Source organism: Syngnathoides biaculeatus, chromosome 23 (assembly GCF_019802595.1).
Source record: "Syngnathoides biaculeatus isolate LvHL_M chromosome 23, ASM1980259v1, whole genome shotgun sequence".
Taxonomy (NCBI): Eukaryota; Metazoa; Chordata; class Actinopteri; order Syngnathiformes; family Syngnathidae; genus Syngnathoides; species Syngnathoides biaculeatus.
Genome location: NC_084662.1, coordinates 10,904,149 through 10,932,041, shown reverse-complemented (window position 1 = coordinate 10,932,041; position 27,893 = coordinate 10,904,149). Strand labels below are relative to the sequence as shown.

The 27,893-nt window shown below is 44.7% G+C and overlaps 1 protein-coding gene across 3 annotated transcripts in view; it reads left to right on the top strand.

Moving 5' to 3' along the window:
- Positions 1-21,588, top strand: part of syndig1l (synapse differentiation inducing 1-like) — a 30,185-nt gene extending 8,597 nt beyond the window's left edge. For 2 of the 3 annotated variants that reach the window (XM_061813127.1, XM_061813128.1), the window contains exons 3-5: positions 1,750-2,347; positions 14,260-14,397; positions 17,779-21,588. In XM_061813127.1, the coding sequence (XP_061669111.1) occupies positions 1,844-2,347; positions 14,260-14,397; positions 17,779-17,937 (801 nt within the window). In that variant the 5' untranslated portion in view covers positions 1,750-1,843 and the 3' untranslated portion in view covers positions 17,938-21,588. The remainder of the gene's footprint in view (positions 1-1,749; positions 2,348-14,259; positions 14,398-17,778) is intronic. The other variant, XR_009793908.1, reaches the window with a different exon arrangement.
- The last annotated feature ends 6,305 nt before the right edge of the window (positions 21,589-27,893 follow it).

Genomic DNA, 27,893 nt, shown 5'->3' with positions numbered 1-27,893 from the left:
TCACTTGGGTGAATTCACATGTAGGAGTTCCCCAACGGCCTGAAATTCACCCAAAATGGCGGTTTCAAACCAAAATGCTTAATAAATGTTTTCAACGCAACGCCCGGGTCCTTGAAACTTTTTTGGACGTCCTGTTATGATAGAAATCTTTTAGTAGTTACATTTAATTGGATTATTTTCCAACTCACAAAAAAATACGTTGTAGGAAAACACATGAGTCTCAAATGAACTTGCTATTCAGAATATTATTGCAATCATTTGAAGTGACATTTGACATTAGAATTAACGAAAAGAAATTTGGCGACAAATCCGCTACTCATGAAAGGTCAGGTTCACTATCGCTGAAGTTTTACTCGGAATCAGTCAATTAGCTAATTTTTTTTTCACTTGACCTTTAAAACTGCTAAAATGTTATTTAGAGGAGACGTACTATATTATGAAAAGTCACTTTTTATACTAATTTAGTTCAACTAAATCATTACAACCTTGATAATGCTATATTTGTATTATCTACCCGGCAGCCACGGCGGCCTCTTTTGCCCAAAATGTAAGTCGCCCATTTTTCTGTTCCTACACAGTCTCCCCAACAAGACTATGTGCAGAGTCTCAGTAGTAGAACACACGTAAACCGTCACACAGCAGGACATCCCGTCAAAGAGCGCGACGAAAGCGATACCATTCGCGCTAGCTTGCTGTCTGACCTCGGACAAAACGTGGCGGAAAGTGTCAAAACTTAAAGAGCGTGAGATGAATGGGAGAATCGTACGGTCTGATCCCCGCCTTATGAAGTTCGGCCAGGTTTTTCACTAGTTTTACAAGAGCTGACGAGCTTTCCTCCCCCGTACGGTCACCGACCGCTGTGGCAATTTTCATAGTTTAAAAATCTGGCCAGGTTTCGGTGGCAATTACGTTTGCCCGTCCGCTGTCTCCCATCCATCCCGCTTTGCCCACAGTGGCCTGAAATGTAATTGCCTTGGCCGCCGGGGACATTCCGTAAATGTACAATTAGTTATCAGTTTTACTACTCGTCAAGCACCGATGATTTTTATTCCTGCTCCTCGTTTGGACCAAAAGCACAAAGCGGAAAAATCAGCATAAAAAGTTCTCACCTCAAACTGCTTTATGGCCACTTTTCTGCTTGTTTCCCCGAGTGTTTGAATCTCGTTAACACAAACTAATGATCAACTAGTTTCTGTCCAGACATTTTTTGGAGCACACTGTCCAAAAAGCTCGTGCCACCAAAAATCAACACAATTTAAGCATAAATGCCACAGTACTCTTGGAGTTTGCAGCAGGCGTGAACAAAGTATGGCTGGAGGGCTACATATGGTCCACTCTGTGTAGTATTTTTTTACATTCATTTAGCTTTTTTCCCTTTAATTTAAAGAAATAAACAGGATTTAATGTAAAGAAAGAAATTAAAATGAGTGAAATGAGCACTTTAGCATTAATTTCTTTTTTAAAGTTTGACTGTTGAAATGATTGGTGATGAACTTTTATTATATTAATTATAAATGTGAAATAAAGTATGCGATACACCACATCCACAAAGGACTTGACAAATTTGGCTCCTCGGCACTACGGTTTGCCCACCCTTGGTTTATAACCTAATTGAGCAAATTTAACCAAAATTGAGTCCTCTTCCAACTGCTGCCAATTTTGACGTAGTTCTCCAAAGTCTCCAAAATGTCTGCTTGAGACTAAAGACTCCCCCCCCTTCCTCTCCATTGTCGTCTCTTTTCTCTGCAGATTTCCGAGTGCTGAATGCCACTAGCGTCTCGCGTGCACGCCAAGGAATCGCCAATCATTAAAAAGCTAGGCCACCTTTCGCCCCTTTGCTGTTATGGAGAACCTCAGTGAGCTCCAAAACCCGCTGCTAGACAAAAATAGCAAACACATGGTCAACGGTTATGGGGGCGAGTTTCCGAACAACCAGTACCAGGAGAACTTTATCAACTACTTTGGCGATGAGAGCGGCGGTGGCGACGGAAGGAAGCCGAACAACGTGGTGAGCGACGGCGGCGGCGGCGGCTACAATAGTAACGGGAAGATGAAGTCGCAGCAGCTCCTGGATGCCACCTCGCTGCATTTGGCCGTGGAGGCCTTCTACAGGCCCAACTTCATCCTGTACAAAGAGGATAACGGCAGCATCAAGGCCAAGGAATACAAAAGCCAGTGCTGTGAGACCACCTTCACGGAGAAGAAGGCCAAGGAGACGCCCAACTCGGGCGGAGGGGACGCGGCGAGCTCGGAGGAACCGCAGGCTAAGGCGCAGGAGGATGCTGAGCACGTCAAGATCCAGACGGTCTCGTACGAGGTGGAAGAGGAAGAGTATGTAGAGTATGAGGTAAGGCCTTCGGATTATTCACATCTCAAAGCTGCCTTCTGTTTAAGAAATACGTTGAGTTTCTTGAGATTTTATTGGATGCTGCTCAAGATATCCTGCGCCAGATGTGCCAAAACAACCCCAGACCAGAACAGGAACCAAAAGAACAGCGTGTCCTGCTTTATCTCCACGTTTCTGCATGTAAATATAACATATTCAGATGGTCTACCAGCCAACGATCATCAAATCACACTTGAATTTGTCCTCACGAGGGAACATTTTACATCGCGGCTCGATGATTAGATCACCCGCAAATTGCGTACTTTGTGATATTCAATTTAGCGGCGTACACCGGCTGCGGTGCGTTTGTGCAAACAGACACCGGGTTAGTTTTCCTGCAGAGGCGAACAAACGCTCGTATAAAAATAACACCGATAGGATTGTTTTGGGTTTTTTTTTTTTTTCTCCCCTCCCGCAACCACAAATCCCGTCAGAGCCGCTGACCTTGTCATCCATTTCCCACCGCTGTAAATTCACATCACCGTAAGTCTCCATTGCCAGCTCTACCCTGGGATATTAAGTGAGAACGCTGCATTAGCCGGACTGTTATGGCACACAAACACTCCAAAGGATTTAAGGGGGGGATTGGGAAGCGGGAATAGGGTGTCCAGTTTGACTGGTTGCCCTGCGAGGCTACCGCCCGGCAGGATTTAAACGGAATTAGTTGATAAAAAAAAAAACAAAAAAAAAAAACATGCGGCCGCTGAAACCGAATTGTGACCAACGGAGGAAAACTGCGACTCGCGTGTCCACGTTTGTGGAATTGTTTGGCTTGTAAATGAACGCTGAAAAGAACGAGTTGACTGGAGTCCGCTCCCAGGTGTTCAAACACATTAGCCTCTTGTTCGTGTTATTTTTCTCTCTCTCGCTCTCTCTCGCTCCACTTCACAAATGAATAGACACATATGAAAAAGATCATCATTAGAGGTCATCGTTTCTGGATGGAAAGAGAAAAATACTCAGTGGAACTCATTATATTGTAGACCACTGACTTTACCATCTCCCTTCAAGGAAGCAATCCCACGACTGCTTAACAAGATTGTATTATCCGGGATGGTTTTATTTTGGACCAAACATCTATATTAAAGAGTCTTTAATGGAGCCGGAGCACCAGACTGTGCCTTCTGAGAAGTGCTGCAGCACCGCAGAATTGTCCCCCGCTCCTTGTCCTTGCTGTTTAAACAGAACAACACCGCCAGCGTCTCAACTTTATTTCTAGAGTGCTTTAATCACAACCGTAGCTCTCCAACGACCGCAATATGAGGGCACCGAGATCGTAGCCGTCTCTGGCCGGGATACGAAAAATGACACCTTGCGATTGTGCCGCGCAGTACGTCGCTCACATTTGATATGAGCTGTGTTTAAACGTAAACACACAACTAGCCGAGTAGTTGTCCGTTGTCTGGTAACATTATACAGAAGGAAAGGTTAAATTCGCCTGTCCCATTTTGTTCTTTCGCTTGCTGCTCTTGACTTCATTTGAGCAGACCCTGTTCCTCTACTTTTCTCCTACAGGATATATTCTTCACTGAACGGACATTGGCGAGCTCCGCATCGGGGCAAAGCTCCTTGCCCCAGTAGTATCGTAGAAAAACGGCGAAAGTCCAATGGATAGGTTCCCAATTACGGCATCTTGTGTGTCACACAAGTCAGAGAACACATGTGCTAGTTGAAGCGTGAAGTTTTTTTTCACTATCGTTAATTTATCCGATGGGTCCAAGGGTGACGTCATTGGAAACCCATCCATTGCACAAAACACCGCTGCGATCGTGCAAATACCCCAGCACAGCCCTAAAAAGAGTGGAAAGAGTAAAACGAGGGAGAAAGTAACAGAGCTGCTTTTAAAAACGGGTTTTGATGAAGGGGGAAAAAGGGCATTCTAGTGGCAAATGGCCACTGAGAAGCCGTTTGTAGCAAGGAGACTGAAAAAGTCACAGTAAGGCATAGAAGTGAACAGTCCTGAAAAAAAGATTGGTGGATTCATGGATCACACAACAGTTACGAATTTTGCCTTTCAGCTCTTTGTTAGAGAATTGTTAGTTGTGGATTCAAAGGTTCAGAGAAGGTCAAATGAAGTTCGCCTGTTTGCGAATTTTAGGTTTATCCTGAAATGCCAACCCAAAAGCCCAAAATCTTTAACTTTTTGTGAGTGGCGCATACGTCCCTCAGCAGCCCAAATCTGCCGACAACATTTTATAATTAAAAGGTGCTACTTAATGCGTGGAAACGTGTTCAATGGTAACGTCAGCGTAATAAGGCTATCAAAGATCGGGTGTGACACGCTTGTTAGCGATTGCGGCTTTATGGTCGAAGCGTGCGCGGCTCGTCCGTTTCATCCTCACGCCTTCTCCCCCCGTTAAAATGATCCGCCGTTTTCACCTGAATACAAAATAGCACGGAAGCCGGAGCAGGATTTGACGGCCATCTGCTTGGCCACCCCCTGTGCGTGAAATCTGCATTTATCAGTCTATTTCCTATTTACTCGAGGGAGGGTCCGAGCGTGCGGATTAGCTGCTAACCCGAGTGCAATTTCAATAGGAAACAAAACAAACGAGAAAAAAACTCCACTCTGCACAGATTTTATCAGTCATCCTTTTGGAGAAAACTACGCATGATAGTTTGAGAATAAATGTATTCTCCGGCTAGTATTGTAGATAATGGCAGGTGTGATTGCAAGGGCTATTCATATTCACTAGCGGGAGAAAGGCGCTTATGCCTTCATTAAATGTAAAATATGGTCACGCCTCAGTTCAGCGCACACATATTGTTCGCCCTCCGAAGAGCAGAAAGCGGCAGCCGGAGTCATAAATTCTCATGAAATCTTCCACAGGTATCCTTTCTCTCATTTAGCAGTAAACGACAATAACGATCGGACCCTTTCGATGCGGCAGTAAGCGCCGGCTTGTGCGAGTGATTTGACCACTGGCCGTCCTCCGCTAACGGATGATATTTATCCCGGTGCACGGCGTGTCTCTCCCGCCTATAAAAACCGTAAGTGTCCCGAGGTGACTCTGGGAATGTAATAGCCTCGTGTCAAAATATACGACTGGAGGGTGGGTGGGGGGGAATACAGTTAAACCGGCCAAGCAGACGTTCGCCTTGAAATAGGATGCGGTGGAATAAATAACCCCCCCCGAAAAAACAAAAAAACACAACCATTAGTCTTAATCTAGTCGCAACTCTTTGACATATAAAGGAATATAATGGAGCCTAATTCTACTTTACGCTCTCGAGCTGCTCATTTATTGAGCGGACTCGCTCAAATGTCGCGGACGTTTCAATGCCGGCCTTGGGGTGAATTCCAAAAGGCGACGGAACCCGAAAACTTCCTTCAAATTTGCAAACAATAAAAGGGACACAATTTTGTGTAACTTGCGGTGTGTATGCCGGGCCACTAGTTGGCAGTGTGATTCAATTGCTGACTCATATACGTCACCAGAAACATTGGCAAGTGCCAATAAGGGCGGTCATCTGTTTCAATCATTTGGTTTTGTTGAGTCCAAACAATTGGCTAAGATATCAAGAATTTCGTGCGTACAGCCCGGAAGGCAGATTTCTTCGACTCCGTCGTATTGCCGCTGCTCTGTGACTAAAAATTAATAAATAAGGTAGTTCAGACTGACTTTATAAGAGCTCAATAATCATTAGATCGTTGAGGCTTCGCGTAGAGAAGGGAAGAAAAAAAAAAGCAGCAACCTAAGGAGGGGGCAAGTTCAAGGGAAAATGAAACAGACGTGCCCTTGAGCAGGTACGATGGTTAGCGAAACCGAATGAGTGCCGATTTAAATGTTCGAAATTCATTATCGCACGTTACTGCATTAATTTATGGGAGTACTTTTAACCACGGCAGAAAATAAACGAGACGGATAAGGTGGATGCATCTCGAAGGGTTGTCTGGCTCTTCGATTATATGACCGAGCAGTTTATTGGCAGTTGCTGAAAAAGGCAAACAGAAACCTTCCACTTCAACAATTTCCTATTCCAAGCAAAGCAAAGCAAATTTATTTGTATCGCGCATTTCATACACAAAGTAATTCGATGCGCTTCACATGATTAAAAGCGTTCAAATACAAAATGGAAAAAAAAACATTTGAAAATTAAAAGAGCTTTCACTGCAAGAAATATCACTGAAAAGTGGAAGTACTCTAAAACTGTAACCGTTTTTAATCTGGATTTGAAAACTGATACTTGGGGCTGATTTACTCAATTTTTTTTTCAGCCTAACAGCTAAATGCTGCTTCGCCATGTTTGCTTTGGACTCTACACTCCATTATTAGACCCGAGTCAGTCGATCTCAGAACCCTTCTGGGTTTGTATTCCATGAGTATTTCTTTCATGTATTCAGATTCAGGCAAGGAGACGAAGGCTTCCACTGAATAGTTTCGATTTTTTTTTTTCCTCAGTTTGAGATATGTAACGTCAACGTACTTCTTGTCACCACGACCCGTTTTTTTTGGGCAAGTCTCAGAAAATTACAAATAGGTGAGCGAAAACTGAACAAAATTAGGGTGCAGGCCCCAGTGGCCCAGTCCTTTACCTTGGGGATAGTACAAGGAAGGGTCCTCCTGCTTTAAACCAACAGCAATGCCAGGTTGTTGCCATGGCAACATGCCAGACCTGCGCAAGGCACATCAGGTGGTCTCTGGGATTGGCGAAAGGAAAATGGGAAAGCTGATTGATGTTAGATCAATGATGGAAAGAGTAAACAATTCTCTTTTGGTGTCACGGTATAAAATTGGTTAGTGGGTTGGTGCAAACTAACAGGTTCCCATTATCGTGCCAGCAGGCTGCACTGCTGATATGATATGACGATAATACGACAAACGTCAGATTTAACCAAAGCAGCGGTACACGGGAACTGGCGTCCACTTTTTGCAATGAATCTTGGAAATGATCAAATGATGCCATGCGGCAATCACACGAGATGTTGCAGGCAATAATCATAATAATAATTAAAAAAAAAAAACTGTCATGGCACCCATCTGTCGAGCATACCCGTTTTTGATTTGGACTCATTTGGGTAAATCCCCTGCAGATGTCTGCTTCAACTCAGAATTGCAGACTTCCCATTTAATTATAGCCAAGGAACGTTGCTACTTTTTAATGCAACCCAATTTTCCTTTCAGACAGTGAAACGTATGTCGAGGGCTTACTTTCCAAGGGGGCTCTCCTAAGTGGGTTTTGTCTTGGGGAACCTTCATATAACAAAGTATTTTTCACAATCATATAGAGCATTTGCTCAAATTTTGGAGTTTTCAGGCATGTTGAGGCCCTGTTGTCAGCTAATAATGGCGGCGTTTTTCTGAATATGAGGGGCTGACACATGTCCACGTAGTCCAACAATGAGCACTTGGTCGGATCTGTCCTCGGTTTACTGACTAGCAGAATAATGAGGAAAAACACAACTAAGATATTGCTTTTTGAGAACAGTGTCTCCAGAGTGGATTATATTTGGCATTAGCAAAAGCACGTAAGAAACCACACCAACTAAAAAAAAAAATCTATCTGACGGCCCCCAACTGCAATTGAATCGGCGCAATCAGCATCCACTGATCTGATTCAGACGTGGTGGACAGTCACTTGTGGAACTTTGCCTTTTTGCAAACAGTTGCCATCAGCTCCCTCCCAAACGGAAGCACGGAACAAATAATCTGCCGCGTCAGGTTCCCGCGCAGTTAAATGTTTAATTTACAAGGCGATACGGTTGCTTTTGCAATCAGCACAGAGCAAAATTCCCCGCAGGCCTCGGCTCTTTTTTACCCCACCAAATCCAGCCAATTATATCCGGCCTATTACGGGCGATAGGCAGCGTCTAATCACATTTTTGCAAATTACAGAAGCTCAGCTCAGTCACTTGGGTTGCCAAAAATCACCGCGCTCTGATCTTTCGACAAGACAATGCGTTTGTTCTCCGGGTTTGTTGATGCTCTTTGTTTTCGACCGCGCTCAGAGAGGTGTTATGATTGCATCTCGCAAGAAAATGATGTAAACACAGTAGGTAGGTTTCACTAATACTGCATTTCCTCTTGTTTCACTGCAACTCGTCGGTATCATGCTAGCTTTGATACTTTTTTTCATGCCAGATATTGCTTGCCATGTTCAATTTGGAAAGATATCCTTGAGTAGCATGACTATTGAACTCCGCGGCCTTTTTCTTCTCGTTTCCAGAACACGCTGTTCCATTGGTGCTTATCATCTTAAGATCTCAAATTGGGCAGTTATCAGCCCGCAGAGTCGGAGTCAAAAAGCCTCTTTCTGTCATTGTAAATGGCTGTGAAGTGAAAAATGAGGCACTTTGGGTTATTTTAAGACAACAACAACTAAAATGGAGAGAAGGCAATACAGATGCAAACACAAACGTCACGGGAAGACATTTGCGGGCGTCTGATTGCGTCAATGACTTGAGGTCGTTAAGCAGACAGATACCAGATTTAAAACAGATTTGACAGCGTAGAGGAGCAGCTGATGGCTTTGGGAAGAACGGGTTGTGTTTAGATGTGGATTTGGATGAAGTGCCAGACAGGAATACAGTGGTACAGACAAAGAATTGTGGGGGCTCTTAGTCAAACACACAAGTCTTACAGAGAAAAACGAGAACTGGGAAAAAAAAAACTATCCCTCCAAATGACGTTCGCCAGCCACAGGCTACAAAGTACTGCATTTTGTTTGCAGAGTAGGTCTCGCACTTGCCGCCCCTTACCAATAAGTTCCACTGCGCCGTAGAGAATAACCCGAAAACGAATACGAGTCGCAATCAATGTGCAAGCATGCGTCGTACATCTCGACCAACCTCTTCTCCCGTCTCAAGGACTTTTTATTAGCGGCACGGCGAAGCCACTCCCCTTTGGGAAGTGGCCTGTCACAGCGTCTTGGAATTATTAAGTCTTAAGACAAGCACCCTGCTCACCTCTGAGGCCTTGGGCTCCTGCTCCGGCATAAATTAACCATCTGGAGTAGGTGCGCGACGCAGAAGGCCTTGGCGTGGATGTCAAGACTCGGGTGGCGAGACTACAAGCGCCCGCTTGCGCGTGTTATCCAAAAGCGGAACAAGCGGCGCCATTTGTCGAGCCCTGACTCATCTACACGAGGGCTCGACTCTCTTTTTGATCATTTTTCAAAAAGTGGCCATCCGCTGACGAAGAAGCGCCGCACGCAGGTTTTGCCCAAATTTCAACTCTGCTGCATTTTTAATCAATTGCTAAATCGTCTTGCATGGCAATTCCTCATTAAGGTTGCTCTTTCATTCAGCCATGTAATTGAATTCCTGTTGGCGGCGAAGTTGTTCCTGTTGTTTTTAACTCTCCCATGAGCAGAAATCTTCATTCGTGTAATTTCTGGCAGCGACTTTTGAGTTTGGAGACCATTTAAAAGCCAGCTCTCATTTCTGTTTGGAGCTTTAATTTGCATTCAGATTCGTCCGCCGCTTTTCATTTGGGTAGTTGCGCCTGCATCTCACGGCACCTTGCATGAATACAATGTAGTCTCTTTTTCTCCACAGACGCTTTGAGCACATGAAATCATCACTCATAACGCTAGACGAGCCATACATTGAAATGTAAGGTAATGCGGCTCAACTGTTGATATGAAAGATTTTCATAGAGCAGAGAGAAGTACAACACTCTCATTGAGGCCGTTTATTAGACACACTCCTCGATGTGTTTTGCTGAAAATGAATTTTCGACCTTGGGCGAGTTGAGAAAATCAATCGCAGTTAAAAGACTTTTGTCGAGCAATCTGAAATTCTGATAAGTTACAGAACCGCAACAAATTTAGAGATCTCGTCTCGTCCTCTTCTCCACTGAACCTGCCAGACGGTCAATGACCACAATGATGAGCTGCCATTTGACTTTTAGCATAAATAATTATCATGGGCATGTAAAAATGAAAGGACAATGGGCAACAAAACAAAACACAGCAGGCAAACCTCTTTGTACAAGTATCTTGGGAGGATTGTGACAGCATCCATTAGCTCTTTGTTACCTGTCAGGCTATTGCCTCATGTTGACAGGATTTACGCCCCCAGTGATTCATGCGAGCGCAGCCTTTAGCCGCCCGCATATAGCCATTACTCGGCTTGCTCGTTAAATATCCGGCTGACGCGGTTCTGCTTAAAACAGACTTTGGGCGGTCGGGCTGTTCTTTTTTGGACGCCGGTAATTGGCCGACGGGAAGGCTTGCCGTAGGGATCAGTGGCCCGTTGTGACAGGATCTCGGCAAACATGAGCTAGATGGCTCAGATAACGCGTTTCCTATAGCTCCCAGCGCGCGGGTGGCTTTTGGACAACTCCATCCTCCAGTTTTTATGCCAGTTACTTTGAACACAAAACATGGCCAACATCCCAGCATAGGTTGTGTCCTCACTGGCCGTACAGAAATTACTCGATGCAACGATTGCGGGTGATTGCAACGGACATTAAGCAGAATTGAGGCTATTTCCTACGTTGGTTTACCAGTTACTTTGTCCCAATTTGCATTAGCAGAGCACTTTTTTTCCCCCCTTGCTCCGATCACTTTTTAGCAACAGCACACTTACTTGTTTCCTTCTCCCCGGCTCTATTTTGGGAGTCCATTAATCCGGCGTGTGCGCTACGATTAGTGGGGCCGGTGAGCAAAACTTGACCGCCCACTCGCTAATCCCGACATCAATCAAGTAAGCGGGCCGTGCTGTTACAATTAAATCGTTTCACTCCCACCGAGGACGGACGGTTACGCAAAGACGGTCGCATAGTTGAGGACGATAAGCTTTGAATGCCAAGTGACGCGGAGCGAGATGAGCTTCTTTGAGAAAATGAGGCCCCTTGTTTCATTTCATTAGAAGGGAGAAAAAGTTGTCTGGACTCGTAGAAAAACATTGGATAACTTTGAGGAAAATTGGTCTGCTAATACATAATTTTGACTTGACATAGCAATGACTTTTGTCACTTTGACAATGATATTTCCAGTCATATTGTTGGGGGGTCTTGTTCACGAGTGAGGGAAGAACTGAGCGGAAGATTGACTGACGGATCGGCGCAGCGTCTGCAGTAATGTGGATTTTGTATCGGTCCGTTGTGGTAAAGAGAGAGCTAAGTCGATCGACGCTCCAACCCTCACCTATGGGCACGAGCTGTGGGTCTTGACAGAAAGAACAAGATCCAGAATACAAGCGGCCGAAACGAGTTTCCTCCGCACGGTGTCCGGGCTTTCCCTTAGGGATAGGGTGAGAAGCTCGGTCATCCGGGAGGGGCTCCTCATCGAGAGGAGCCAGATGAGGTGGCTGGGGGATCTGATTCGGATCCCTCCTGGACGCCTCCCTGGTGAGGTGTTCCGGGCGTGTCCCACCGGAAAGAGACCCCGAGGACGACCCAGGACACGCTGGAGAGACTTGTGTCTCTCGGCTGGATTGGGAACGCTTCTGGATCCCTCCGGAAGAGCTGGAAGAAGTGGCTGGGGAAAGGGAAGTCTGGTTATCCCTGCTGAAGCTAGTTCCCCCGCGACCTGACCCGCAAAAGCGGTAGATAATGGACGGATGGATGGATTTCTGAGGGTGTTCTTGCAATATCTGAATGAGTGTTCATACCAACACTGTTTGGTCGTGTGTTAGCACACACACAACTGAGATCCACAACCCGCATTTCCAATAAATATTCCTTTTAACACAAACGGCGACAGAGAGAGTATACGAAGTAAACCTATGGCAAAACTGTTCCGGCATGATAACGCATACAAACGCACGACTAAACTGTCTAACGGAAAAGAAATTGTGCCGATTGAATGGAAATATAATCTTGAAGCAATGTAGCCAAAAGGAAGTGCACTATTTTGCTTTTGATGTAATAGTTTGCTGTTAAAAGGAGAGCTAAATGACTTCAGCCATGCAAATTTGAGCTCTGAGCTGAGTAAGAAGGGGTTCAAATATTCCGAAAGAGATTCTTCCATCTCTTTAAAATAGTTTGAGCTTTTCGTGTTACATTTTTTTTCCACGGTGGCGAGAGAAACGGAAAAATATTCACATACTGCAGACCATAAAAACATGCCAGGATTAAAGGTAATAAAGGGATTACATTGCCTCATATTGCTCAAATGAAAGAAATCTTAAGTATGCTACACTCGGCTGTGATTCAGAAATCTCTTTGGGTATAAAAATACATCATTAAACCTGTTTTTCTTTCGCTCATCCATTTATTTCTCATGTTCCAACCTTGCGCTGGCTTATTCTTCAAACGGGAAGCATCTTAACGTGGCCTTAATCTCTGATGTCTTTTCATTACACAACACGTCTTTGCTTTGTTGCCGGGGAAGGTTATTGATGCAAACGTGTATTAATAATACTGTATGAGTGACGAGCCAGTAAAAAAAGAAAAAAATTACACAGCTGCGCGAACCTGATTCAGTGAGTGCTCCATTCAAAGTGTACATTCAAGCATGACGTCTTCTGTCGTTCGGGCTGACGACCGTCGGCATCTCCATCTCCCTAAACTAATGAGAAACTAATGGAGCGAGACAAAAAGTCCATGAATACGAGCGTTCATATTACGCACAAGCAGGCAAAGGCTGGTCTGCCTTTCTCATTGTCTGAATGCATATTCTTTTCACTCCCACTCCCGTCTCTTGTTGCCATGCGCCCGTTCCGACAAGGATTCAGTGCACGAGAAGCCTCGGCGGCGATCGCACGCTCTTAAAGTGTGTGAGCTTGTTACCAATATGCACATAACTAAAACTTAAACAATGAACCGAGCCGAGTTTTATTCAGCCGACAGTCAAATATTAATGTAACAACGACGATGCACAACGCAACGGAACCTTTCCGACCTGTCAATCACTCGTACAAAAATAGCCAATCAGATAGCCGCATTGTCTTAACCCCTGTCGCCGTATTGTCCCACAAGCAATGCTGGTTGTCAGTAGCGTGCGCTTGGAAAAGTTAATGTTACGAAGGAAATGGTCCTAAGATGCCCTTGGGGAACATGCAATCCTGATGAAAGATGTCCTGATAAGTTATAAGGGGCCCGCTTGATTCATTTTCCAAAGCCTAAAACACAGTTGACGAAGTGTCTACGGTGGATTCAGGCTCGCGGAAGAGCGCACGTACAACTAAATGTGGACAACATCAACAAACACAAGGCTGTTTGTTCGAAGGCAAGTGAGGGAGAAGTATCTTCTCTTGAGTTTGATTGAATTATTAGCAGTGCTTTATACGTTGCAGGAGAACAACTTTCACTTTGTTATCGTATCACTGACCTGCTGAATGAAGTGCGTCATTTTTTTATGCCGAAGAGTCGGGTTAGTGATACGTCTATTTGTCCATTTGTATCACATCAGACTTTAAAGACAGAACACTGCGTTCCATTACGAACAAAGTCAAATGAATACACCCACTCACCTCTAAAGACTACAATGATATTACTCGAGATCTTTCCAAGTAAAAAGTACTCACCCTGCTTTACATGCTTAGTACGATTCCACTATTTTATCCTGTTGGATTTCAATATGAAGTTTGGTGAAGCGTCAAACTTTTTCGCATCGATCGGCAACATTTTGTTGTAACTCCGACATTGCGTCCTGCTCCCTGTGAAATCTTAAATTCTGTGTACATATCCTCGCGTGAAATAGTTGAGACCTCTCTGTAGAACTCTCTTGGACAAGTCTGACGCATTTGGCAAAACAACATACCGCAATATTATCTGGAATACGCGATAGAGAATCGACTTCAAACCTATTCTGGTCAGTCGCCATTTTGGAAGCTTGTGGGACCATGGCAAACGTAGCTAAGGGGGGCGGAGCCTAAGATATCCAGTCGGAAACATTACTCGTTAAGTTTTCAATCGCACGTGCGCCACCAAAAGGGAATTCAAATGTTTCGACGTGCATTATAAAGTTTGTGTCCCACGCAGACAGACTGCTCCAGTGACAGCGAGAGCGAGGACAACTTCATCGTGGTGCCTCCGCGGGACCACCTGGGCTTGGCCATCTTTTCCATGCTCTGCTGCTTTTGGCCTCTCGGAATCGCAGCATTTTATTTCTCGCAGGGGGTGAGAGCGCACAAACACACACACACACACCACACACACACACACACCACACACACACACACACTGTGGTTAAGACCATTTTTTACGAGGATAGTATTTTCACTTGCAGAAAGAAAGCCAGTACAGTATATTCGCCTGAAATGACCTCAAAACCTTGAGAACAGGCTAACACGCTCATCACCGAGTGAGATCCAGATTTGGTTGGAATCAGATACAGTTCAACGAGTCCCAAGTGATGTCACAACATTTGCACTCCTGCTGTCAGGTTACGTGCGGCGTAACAATCACACACACACACACACACACGTGTGTCCTCAAAACGATCACTTTTAAAGCTGCGTTGCTATAACAATCGCACGCTTGAGACTGAACATAACAAATATTAAAAAAAAACCATCAAGGGAAAGTTAATGCAATGAATACAATAATGACTGAAGCTAATTAATTACTTGAGCAAATAACAGAATTCTCATTGGAGTAATCTTTATTCAGCCCCATATGAAATCATAATCACACCGTAGTTGGGCACGTTACCGCTATGTACGGCAACATTATATGGTGTGTATTAAAAGCTACGTGCCATTTTCTGAGCTGCTTATTCTCACAAGGGTTGCGGGAGTGCTGGGGCCAATCGGGGTACGCTCCGAACTGGAACTGGTCGCCAGCCAATCGCAGGGCACGTAGGAACAGATAACAGTCGCACAAACAATCACAGCTAGCGGCAATTTAGAGTCTCCAAAGAATGCATGTTTTCGGGATGTGGGGGGGAAACCGGGGTGCCCGGGAAAACCCACGTAGGCACGGGGCGAACATGCAAACTCTACGCAGGCAGGGTTTGGATTTGAAACCCGGTCCTCAGAACTGATCTAAGTGAATAATACAGTTAATAACAAGTCCATTGACAGTGACAATTTTCAATTGATTTCATTTGAATCTTCTCCGTATCAAAGGGAGAACCCTGTCGATAAAGAAGTGTCATACGTGGTCGATGGAGCGCACGAGTCTTATTGCACATGGGCAGGGTTAGGATAGCCGCACAACGTGTGATGACATACACGCCAGTTATCGTTGAGTCTGCCGTCAAAACTACCCGGCAGAAAGAGCGGATTTGCCTCGTCAGGGCGCTAATCAATAACTGTCTGAAACGATCTAATTGTTCACTTGCTCCATTGATGGTTTAAAGGCATTCGAGAGCACATTAAGCGACGGAGTCCGTATTTACAGTACAGGCAAAAGAACCAAAGGCATCAGCGCATTCAAGTGGAAGTGGAAGCTGGGATGAAGACACAGAGTGAATTATCTAGTCAGCGGCTAATTCCATCCTTCTGGAATAATTATGTGGAAGTGATGGTCGTGTTTTAGCCGTGGGGTGGCAGTCCGGAGGAGTTCGTTTTACAGCTTGACAGCACACCTCGTTGCTCCTCAACTTTTGGGGCCGGAAGAAAATCGAACGATTTTGCAGACGCATGGAGAGCTTCATTGTTGGCCGTACGTCATTTAAAATGGGGCATTACTTTTCTGTCAGTAATTTTGCATAGGAGCTCAAACATGGCAGAAATCCTTCTACCACAGGCAATTTTCGAGTATTATTAAAGGACGAAACAATTTAATTGCTTTTGAAAGATGATTTGCGTCGGCGGATTGCTGTTTGAGCTCTTCAACCCAGTCAGATTTCATAAACTCAAAACAAGGACCGTAATGATTTCAAATTAGGGAAAAAGGTATGGAGGAGTTATAGATGGGGTAGTCAATTCATTTTGAAAGACATCTGGCAAATGATGGATGGTAAGGCACCTTCCTTGTCACCGTGCTACTCGTCACCGTTTTCAACTGATTGTCAAGGTTTGAGGGACTGACTCCCTGATAATTTTCATGATCTAATTAATTCAAGATGCAAGAAAATTCCCCCGATCCCGACGCAAGAACCCACTCGATTTTAACACCGCCAGCCATTCCCAGTCAACATGGGTATTTCGACATCAGCGGCAGTGTATGTGCAGTCGTAACCGCGAGATTGCTGGAGGCCCAATTGAAACGTTTCATTTTGCTCATCTGATGAATGTTGGCCTCGGGTGCATTCCGCGTAGAGCCGAGACCCGCGAAACAGACGATTCCGCCGAGGAATGCCAGCGCATTCTGTACGAGGACAAAATACACAAGTTAGCAAGCGTAACGAGGTTTGCGGAGAGCAGATCAACAGCGTCTTTGTCCCGTCACAAGGTTACCCAACACAGAGCAGCTAGATACTAAAGCATTTATTTCATTTACTTTTTTAAAGAGCCACACCTGAATAATGTAAACACGTTATGAATGTAATACGGCCTTGTTCATTTGATTAGCAAGCGGAACGGCGCTCTCATTATCAACACTTAATTGTGCGACTGTGTTGTTCGGAGATGCTGATGATTGTCGCGAGTGAAAGACGTGCCGCCGAGAACTCTCTCGTGATTATGTAAATGAACAGCCCACCCTTACGCCCTCCCAACAAGAATTCTTCAATAGACTGACGACAATGGATGGAAAATGTCCGAGCTAATCATTGTGAAACAGTCAGTGTAACAAGATAAATGTTGGGGTTGCAAAGCGTGCTCTGTGTCAACTGCATGTTAGCTTTCAATGCTAAGGGATGTAGCAATACTGTAGCTTCGCATTTTGTCCAGGAAAGGCACATTTAAGGGTTGTTTACGTAGAGCTATGATGCAAAAACAAAGACCTGAATCGTCCAAAACGAAGAACTAATCCCCTAAACTAAACTAATTCCTCCACAGCCTCATCTTTGCTGCTGTTCTCCAGGAAACCCTTGTTCTACATGTCGAAATCAAGGCCTAGCGCGTCGATCTGGCCCACCACGTCATTTTTTTCTCCTCTGTGACACACCAAAGTATGAAAAGGGTCTACATCATAATAGATTTGTCCTTTTCATTTTGGCAAAAATATATGCCCAAACAATAAATGTATATAACGACAACGCTGTTCCCAATTAGTAGTTTGAAACACTTGTTCCAGTGTAATCGTTGTTCGTTAGCGCTGTGTTCTGAGTTTTCCCAGTTTACTGCGACTCCTTCACATTTGTTTTCAGCGCATGCCAAAATGTGGGTATTTCTATCTTGCTCGTACAGTTGGGAGAGGTTGTAAATGTCTGTCCCTGAGTTTTCAAATGATGAATTTGCCATTTATCATCCGACGGCGCACATTAGCACAAGCCGCAGTCCTTGACATTTTCGTACTAATTGCCGCCTCTTAGCACGGACGCTGTAAACGTCAAGAGGCGCGTCCTCCAACTTTCATCATGACTTGCTCCGAATCAACATAGAACAAAAACTTCTGACCTCTGATGTTTTTATTTTGCTTTTTTCCCTTCCTGTTCTCTCACTTTTCCAGACCACCAAGGCGGTGCACAAAGGCGACTTCCCGCTGGCGAACATCGCATCCCGACGGGCTCTGTTCCTAGCCGCCCTTTCCATCACCATCGGCACCGGCATCTACGTGGGGGTGGTGGTGGCGCTCATCGCCTACCTTTCAAAACCGGGACACATATAGCTGATGCTGGTATCCGCCCGGAACAGAAGAGACCCCCGCCTGAAACCTGCATATTTAGAGGAACGTTTTTTTGGGTGGCTGTACAGTCCCCCCCCCCCATACGCCTGAAGATTCCCCGGATTGAGCACAGTGTCAGGGTAGGGGGCAAGTTGTAAGATGGAAACGTTGAAAGGAATGGATGTGTTCCTCATCGGCGGCCCAAATCGCATCACATCGCGCTTATCCCTCTCCGGATTGGTCGGTGAGCGTTATCGCAAGCCTCAGAAGACTAAGAACCACAAATCACGTCTTTGCTGCCCTTGCCTCCCAGTATCCTAAAAGAACTTTCAAGAAACACCATCACTGATAACAGCAACATTTCTTGCTTTTATGTGACCCACGGGAAGATGTCACAACCCATGTGTCAAAGCCCGTAAAACGCAACCGTCTCATGCCAGATGTTGTTTGCCTACAATCCAAATGTGCTTTGTTTTTGTTTTTTTTCACCCTCTGTCTGAAGACACCTTGATAAAGCAGCCTGTGGCAGAAATGTTGCATGCGTTACCGAGCGTTTGGGACAAATAACAAGAACAAGCCCCCATAAAGTACAAGCACTCCCTCCCAACCAACCGACAAGTTAACCAGAGAACTCAACCAATTATGATGGGAATTGTAGGAACACACTTTGGCCTTTTAAAAAGTTTTTTCTTTCCTTTCTACAAGATATCTGAAACAGTCGCCATGTACAGAATGCAAAGTTTAGCCTGAAAGGTAAGAAAAAAGAAAAAAATTCCGACCGGCGGCACAGTGCGTCAGCTGGTAAAGCGTTGGCCTCACAGTTCTGAGGACCCGGGTTCGATCCCAGCCCCGCCTGTGTGGAGTTTGCATGTTCTCCCTGTGCCTGCGTGGCTTTTCTCCAGGCACTCCGTTTTCCTCCCACATTCCTGAAACATGCGACATTAACTGGACACTTTAAATTGCCCCTAGGTGTGATTGTGAGTGCAGCTGTTTGTCTCTATGTGCCCTGCGATTGCCTGGTGACTAGTTCAGGGTGTGCCCAGCCTCCTGCCCGTTGACAGCTGGGATAAGCTCCAGCACTCCCTGTGACCATTGTGAGGATAAGCGGCAAAGAAAATGGATGGATGGATTTTCCAACCCCAGAGAAATTGTGGCTTGCCACGAGTTGCGATGAACTTTTACGCAGAGTCCACATTAACATGAAAATAAAAAATAAAGTGTATTTTTCAATATATTTGTTTTTAACAACCCTAGAGCTTTTTCCTCTAAAAACATGTGGCATTATCTCAAATATTTACATACATACTATACTAATATTCAAGATTTTAAGCCTACCGTCTACCATCGCTTTCGGTGAGTGGCACTTAAATTATGCATATGGACATAAATGTGCGTATATGTTGATGGGGGAAAAAGTCATCTCATTTTTCACACTTTTGATTGGCCAAAACGCACTTGAGTAATGAGTAATATGCTTACATATAACCCCGTTAAATTAAAATGCGTTTTTCTTGACCCAGCCGCAATATCTCCGATATGGAGAGACCACGTCATTTAAAAAAAAAAAAAAAAAGAGTTTAATTAATCTTTTCCTCCACTTGAAGTTATTAAAACTCACTTTCTTAGTGCCTGTTGTCACTCTCATTGGCGCACTCCTTCAAATAATAATTTATTCTTTTGAGATTTGGCAAAGGCCCCAGATTATCCACTGCCCACCCGAAGTAACTTCATTGTATGGAATCGTTCCTGTTGCCTCTAAAAAAAAAACAAAAAAACTTGAACATCCGGAATAAAATATTCAAAGCCAAAAGCAAGTTTGGTCTTCTACGGAAGTTGTAAATCACCCAGAATTTTTTGGACAAGCTTTGACAGCGTCGGACGGAGTGGGCGATCAATTCGGGTGCTCTGCGAGCAGTGCGCCGCCTATACCATGATTGATCGATTTTTTTTTTTTTTTTTTTTTGGAGGAGTTGGCTATTTAAAAAGCTTGAATTAAAATTGATCGTGCAGTAAGAGTGGGGGAGGGGGGGTGGCGCGGCGGCGGCAAGCTTCTTCTATTTTAGAAACAAGCAACTTTCTGTGACAGCATATGGTGGACAAAGAAGAAAAATATGTGTCAAAAAAAGGCTGATTAATTACCCGGGTGACTTTATTTTTGATTGGGAGTGCACGCCGCGAAAGCACAAGCGGCGACATTCTGCTTAGCTCCCCTGCATCAGTCATAGCTGACATTTATGGAGCACAATTATCTCAGTGTAATGGCCTGTTTTTTTCCATCTCTCTCTCTCTCTCTCTCTCTCTCTCTTTCTCTCTCTCCTTTCTCCTCCAAGGGAATGTGCACTCTCCGGAGCGTGGCCCATTAATAGCACAAGCACATTCGTTTCAATAATAGGCCGCGGTGTCAGCGGAGAGTAAACGGTCCGCTAAAGAAGTCGGCGGCTCCAGCAACGAACGCTTGGCTGCAGCGTGCTAGTTCCGACCCGGCGGCCACTTTTTCCTCCCTGCTGTAAACATGGAGTCTGTTGATTTTGGAACCATGAGATGAACTTTGGGCCGATCTGCGATGCCTGTTAATGTGTAGTATGTGGTTAACCAAGAGGTGGTCGAAGTACGGCCTGTGGGCCAAATGAGGCCTGATCTGTTCCATACTGTGTCCTACTGAGCATTAACATGATCAAGAGACCATCAAGGTCTTTGTGAGAACACGGTAAATATGAGCTGTGAAAAAAATCTGCCTTCTCGACTCACATCTTGTATCTCCAATTTGACATATAAGAAAACCACTGTGCCTGAGGAAAAACAACCAATCAGAAAGGCAAGGTGTGACTTGCATGGTGTCACTATAACCTAACCCTACTATAACAGAGAGCTCTACTTCTGTGAGGTAAATGGCGACTTAGATGTGTCAACGGACTTCATGTGTCTATATCTCTTTCAACGATCGTGCGTTTCCACACACCCAAAAAATATATAAAAAATCTAATTAAAAGCACAAGATGGGGCCAGACATGGCAGATTTTTTGATTTTGATGGAAAAAGTCAATTACTGTTAAAAAAAAAATACATGAAAAGGTGATTGCTCTTTAATTGCAAACTCCCCTTTAATATTTGTTGCATTCATATAAAAAAAATCCTCAACTGTATTCATAAATCTCGATAATTTATTTTATTTTATTTTGTATTTATTTTCACATTAAATAATTGCTTGTTCTGTTTACTGTAAATATCAAAAGAAGACTTTATGGACAGATTGAAAGATTTTGATTTATTTTATTAAATCATTTCTAAACTATTTCATCAAGCTTATTTATTAAAATGAACAAATGTGTTTTAATTTTGCATTGCAGTATAATCATTACTCATAACTTTTTTTTTTTTTTTTTTTTTACACCTGATCTACGACTGACCCCAAAGGTTGCCCTTGAGCAGACGTTTGCCCGCCCCTGGTCTAACCTCGCAACGACTGACCACGTGCTTTGTGTTGTATTGCACGTTCTTTGTTTGGCAAACTGCTTTTGTGCATTGAGCGGACACCTGAATGATTTCAGTGTGTTTTGGTTGTGTGCGTGCGCGCGCGTGCGTGTGTGTTGTGTGTTTGTGTACATAAAGAAAAAAAAAAGTGACATGTTCAAATGTAACGAGAAATAAATGGCAAAAGGGCCTTTCTCGAAAAAAGCTCCATGTGTGTTTCTCGGTGATTCCACGCAAGTCAGTCATTGGGATGCATACGCGGTTCTTCGAACGACGGCGAGCGATGACTCACTGAGCGTGCGTGGGCGGGTTCGTTCGGCACGCGCGCGCAAACGCACAAGGGCAAGTTTCTCCGTGTCCACATACAGAAAAGCGAAAAACAATTCCCTCCAATGAACATGAAGACGATTGTCAGGTGTGCAGGCGGCGGGTGGGAGGAGGAGGTCCCATTATGGAGTTGATGGGGGGGGGGGTGTAAATGGGGGTGTGCAGTGAGTCACCCACTGGCGCGGTTGTCGGGGGTACACGTCATCCAGATTCTGAAGAATTCTCACGGAGAGGACACAAAGCAAATTTGTGCACAATCTCATTGACATCACGTTCATGTCTTTGTTTAATTTTTGATATTCAAGCAACAATGCAGCTGAATTTGGATGCAGAACCAAAAGCGAGAAGGCAAAGTTAGATCGGGCCAAAGTTCGCCGATCTCCTTAAAACTGTCAGTCAAAGGAAGAATTTGGCTGATCAAGAATGATAAGATTTTGAATAATATCTAGCACAAGACGATAAAGGTAGCTGAATATAAAGCATTACCAGATGCTCCGGGAATTGTCTTTCAAGTTTTAGGAACTGATTTACTCAGATCTCAAATCGTGGGCGCTAAATTGCGTGTTCACTCTACCAAATTACACATGCTGTATGGGGGTGTGTTGTGTGTAATCAAATGAGATTGTGGAGCTATTGGCAAAATTGTAAAAGTGGAGGGGACTTCCTGATTCAAAAATCTGGGTTTTGCAGCTTTAGGTAGCGCTAATTTAAGAGTTGGAGAGCACTACAAGCACAAAATGAAGCTTAAAGTGATGGAATTGGAAGTGTTAGTGGAAGGCGCAAGCTAAGCCTGGGTATTTGCCCGGCAAAGTTTGCGGGATGTAAACTCCTTGTCTGAGGGTGGAACAAGTTGTTTATGGGTCAAGTCTATCATTCCCATTTTAGGAAACTCGGCAACTAGTAAAGTTCTTTATTTTGTTTGCCAGATCAAGGTAGGCAAAGTTCGCAATTGCAAAAACTATAACTAAATTATCCAATGTCATTCCAAAAGAAATTAATGTCCCTTTGTGGTATGAATGCTGTTGATTTTGAGCTTCCAACACAAGATGAGAATAACATCTCGCGCCAAAGTCTGAACAGGTCACCAGATCCTCCAGCATTTTTCTTGAAATCTTGAAAGTTATTGGTCCACGTAAAAGTATGAAGTCAGTTGATTTTGAATAAAACCTCAAATTCCAAACGCTCAATGCGTTAGCCTCACACCGGAATTCGTTTTCAGTGTATATATATTTTTTTTAAATCTGTGTTTTGTGAGTGTGTTCAAAAACCCATCACAGAATCACCTTGGACAGGATGAACGGCGGCTGAACAACACCGGGCGACCTTCCGCCGACATAGCGGTGATTAACGGAAGAAGTTACCGTGAGTGTTTGGAGTTTGAGTCAAAGGAAGACACGAGCGCTAACAATGAATGAGCCGTTTTTTTACCTTTAGAATGGTGCAGAGGACTGCGGCGAGCGACCAACTCCTGAAGCGAGCGGCCTTGGAACAACAGTGAGGAAGAAGAAACCTTTCCGACTGAGCTGCGGCCTGCGAGCCAAGGTCACATGACTTGACTGACAGGCTCGCGTCGTCGTCTCTAATTGACTCTCAATTATCTTAGACCGCCAATGGCTTTGTCGAAGCTCTGTTGACATCCCTGAGGGGACGGCGAGGCTGACAATCCAGCGCCGATTGATCTGTCGTGTTTCTCGCTATTTGAGAACGGCCAATTGGTGGGGAGTCAAGTCAAGTTTCCATTCCATCACCCTCAAACGACAGGACTGACGCTGAAAGTCCAAGTTCGCAATTTCGATTTGAAGCCAACGTCGTGTGACTGTGTGTGCACTGATAGGCTCAGCAGCCCAAATTGCATGTAAATAACATAAGCGGCATATAAATATATGTAAATATTGAAAAAAATCATACAGGTTTCGTTGGGCTGGGCTGATTCTTCCGGAAATTGTTTGAAATGAGGATAAGCACCAGATTACTCAACAGGCCGCAGGTTCAATAATGAAGGAGAAGCCAGAGAAAACTGATGTAAGCAAAGGGAGAACGCGCAAACTCCACGGAGGACGGCAACAGGCGAGATTCGAACCCGAGAGCACAGCAATGTGAGGCAGAAGTAGAAATCACTAGCTTGCCACGCTGCCTATCAAAATCACAATGCTTAGAATTTTCAAATTCATAATCAGAATTTGAATAGTGATCATGGAAAAAAACTTTGACTTACCGAGTTATAAATGCCGATGTCATCATGAAGGCCGACTGAAGAACCGAACATTACGTTGCCCGTAGTGGACCTAAAGCAGACCGAAAAGAGACCAGAACTTTAAAAGGGCGAGAACTGCATCTTGTGAGCTGTGTCGGGTGACAATTCTGCCCCGGTCAGACCTGAGGTGGACCCAACAGAGAAGAATGTGACCCACGTGACACGAGCAAAGCATCCTGGGAGAAGCAGGAATGCGCGTAGACTGTTCTTGCCAACATCATCATCAACATCAACATCATCATCATCATCATCATCATCATCATCATAAGCAGCAGCACCAGAGCATGACCGACTATGAGCTCGCATGAATATTCCTTAGAAGCGTTATCGTTTCCCCTTTCAACTTTTTCCCCCCCCGTCCCGCCCATTTTCCAACTCTCGGCTCACATTTTCTCCCAGCCGTGCTCTGATCTCCCTCCCGCCCGTTTTATCTTCCTTCTCTGTCTCTTTCTTTTTCCGAGGGTTTTTTCGCGGCAAAGGATAACGAGCAGATCCTAATTCAAATCAAGCATGTCCCGAAAAGTCGCAGCTATCTCGCCCGGCTTCAGACAGAAGAAATACTAGAAAAAAAGAAACGAAAACCTTTCCTCACTCCGCTGTCTATGAGCAGCTCAGTGCTAGTCGCAGGAAAACGGAGACTGCGGGGTAAAATCCTGCAGCCTCCACACCGAAGTTAACGTCAACCTAGCTTTATTTTTCATCATCAAAAGTTACCGCACATGTCACCCGCATGATACTGTTCTTGCGTTCTAGCCGGCAAACTTTGCCTAGGACCTGCAATGCCTCGGTCCAAGTAGCGTAAAAAAACAAAAAAATCAGACGGATTTCAGACGGCTTTGAGCGTTCCGTTCCCCGAGACCGCTAAACAAGCTCTTACGCAGACACACACACACACACACACACACACACACACACACACACACACACACACACACACACACACTCGAGGCAGAGCTGCAACAATCAGATGGAATTTCAACTGTCGACGAAAAGGCCAGCAGCACTCTGGCTGGCGAGAAGACACCGACCAGAGAGAGAGAGAGAGAGACAGACAGAACTGTTTGGGAGATGAAAAAAAGCAAAATCGATTTTTTTTTTTTGGGGGGGGGAGGTACTTGCTATTGCGCTTCAAAGTGGTTCATCCTTACCAAAAAGCAGCCCTCGATGACAAATACAAGCCAGCGAACAAGACAAACTAATTCATCCATTAGTCTAAAGCTTCATCCCCAGACTACCCAGGGAGTACGTTATCGTACCTGTTTTGGCCCAAAACGCGGTACAAAAGCCTCAGGAACGATGTAGACTAAAATTAAAAAAAAAAAATTATGGTGTACTGCGTGACCTCCACTTACACTCGATCATCAGAAGGAAGCTTCCGCTTTCAAATCTCAATAGAAGCTGAATTGGTGTCGCTAACACTTGCAAATGTCTTCCTTTCTCTATTGTTCCCCCCTCGTTTTGTCGTACGAAGCGTTCCTTCATTCTGCAGCACGCGGAAATAAACAAACAAACAAAAACGGGTTTAAACCAACTCACGAGATCCGTTTTGTAAACGAAACAAATCAAGGAATGAAAAATAACAAATGAAAAACTCGCCAAGGGAAACTTCAACAGGCGGCACAGTGGATCAGCTGGGAAAGCGTTGGCCTCACAGTTCTGAGGTCCCGGGTTCGATCCCGGCCCCGCCTGTGTGGAGTTTGCGCCCACATCCCAAAAACATGCAACAATAATTGGACGCTCTAAATTGCCCCTAGGTGTGATTGTGACTGCGACTGTTTGTCTCCGGGTGCCCTGCGATTGGCCGCCAAACAGTTCAGGGTGTACCCCGCCTCCTGCCCCTTGACAGCTGGGATAGGCTCCAGCGCTCCTCGCGACCCTTATGAGGATAAGCGGTGAAGAAAATGGATGGATGGAAACTTGAGCAAACAATCTGACGATTTTTTTTAATAAATTCAAGTGTGTTTAAATTATTTTACATGTGTTTAAAACACGCAAAGAGTAAAACTCTTAAAACATGTTTATATGTTGTCTTTGGTGTATTTTCACCGTTTGCAGCTTGGTCTGGAACCTGCAACCCACTGTTAAATACTCGACCAGAACTACAGTTACCCTTTTCCTCCAATTAAACACCAGGTCATCTCGAGAGTTGAGGAAAAACAAGAAAATAATGTTGTACAATGATGTGAATACCGACACCATAAGGAATTAAATATGGTGAAAAATCTGACAAGATAACCAATGCGCAAAGCCATTTAATTGAGTAACACGGCTACTAGGGCAGCAGATTATCTATCTACGCATCATCTTTTTGACTACACGCACACATACACACCGCTGCGAGAATGGAACACACAAGGAGTCGGCGATGCCCACAATCCCTCGGCCAAACTGACAAAGCCCAGCGGCACAAAACCCATCAGGAGGTCGTGAAGGCGAAAGACATCGACTACTGTCAGAAAACACACACACGCACACGCACACGCACACACACACACACACACACACACACACACACACACACACACACACACACACAGACACACACGTACGCACTTCAGGCTCAGGCTGAGGAACGAGAAGGGCAGCAAACAAGATCTGGTCAAATCAAAAGAAAAGACGTGCACAAAATAGAAAAAGAAAAGGTGTGTGTGTGTGTTACATTAATATAGAGTGTGTAAGCGAGGGTGGGGGGGGGGTGGGCTTGAGGAGCGAGAACCACAGAAAAGCAAACAGTGATGGAAGAGAGTTTCCAGATTACATTGGAAAGTTACGATGAACCCCCCCTTGCCTCTCACACACACGCAGCCTTTTTAGTTTCAAACTACATATGGTATTACGTGCCAAAAATGATAATCTCACAACATGGCGACGGACATCTTGTTTGAGTTCAGGCCTCCTGCACGTCGACAGCTGGGATATGCTGTAGCACTCCCCGCGACCCTGGTGAGGATAAGCGGCTGAGAAAACGGATGGATGGATGTTTTGATGTTGCACTTCCACAAAAAAAAAGGACAATCTGTTGATGCACATTCTTAACAGCAAATATTTTAAGCTTTTGACTACGCCCGCAGGTCCTTCTGACGAGCCTCCAATGAACGTTAAATGAACCAAGCCAACCCCCCGCCGGCGTGAAACACCTTCAGCTAGCGTAAATTGATCGGTGGGCGTCGCCGCTGATGCCCCCCTGAGAGTTTATCGGGGGTGAGCTCGTTTTTTCATCCGAGGTCGGAAAGGGGTTGAAGCTTTGAGATGGTGAAGCCCCCCCCCCCCCCCCCCCCCCACATACATACAGGTAAAGATCCATCATGTTGCCCGCTAATGAAGCCCCCTTCTCTGCAGCAGCAGCTCCCGGGAACATTTCTAGCGTTCTCCTACATTTAACACCTTTGCAGATCAGGCACCGCTACCGCCGTGCAGATGCTAATTAGCCCCTAATGAATTTGTATGGCTATCCACATATTCCACCGTTCCAATCAAAGCGATGATTGCGTTTTGTTTTTTTTTTGGTAATTGAAACAAATTATACACGCAAAGCCTTTTCCACCTACCCAGGTGCGGTCCGCACGCGGGCCAAATTGTTGTTGTTGTTGCTTTTAATGATCTCATTTGTTTCTTTGCCTTTGTGTAAATTGACGATCCGAGAACGTCGGGGGTGAGCGTTTAACGGGGCGCGGATACATTTTCAGACACACGCAATTATGTTTATTGCCAAAGAGGAGTGGATTAATGCGTTTCTAACCGAGCGACTGCAGGGATGGAGTTTGTTTTGTGTCTGTTGTCAGACTCGGTGGCGAGCGCTCCATTTGATGACTTCAGTATCTTAAAAGTCCGACTGTCACATTGCAAGTGTTGTATACAAACCATGTAAACTAAACAAAACCACAGCATCGACAAAACAAAATTGTGA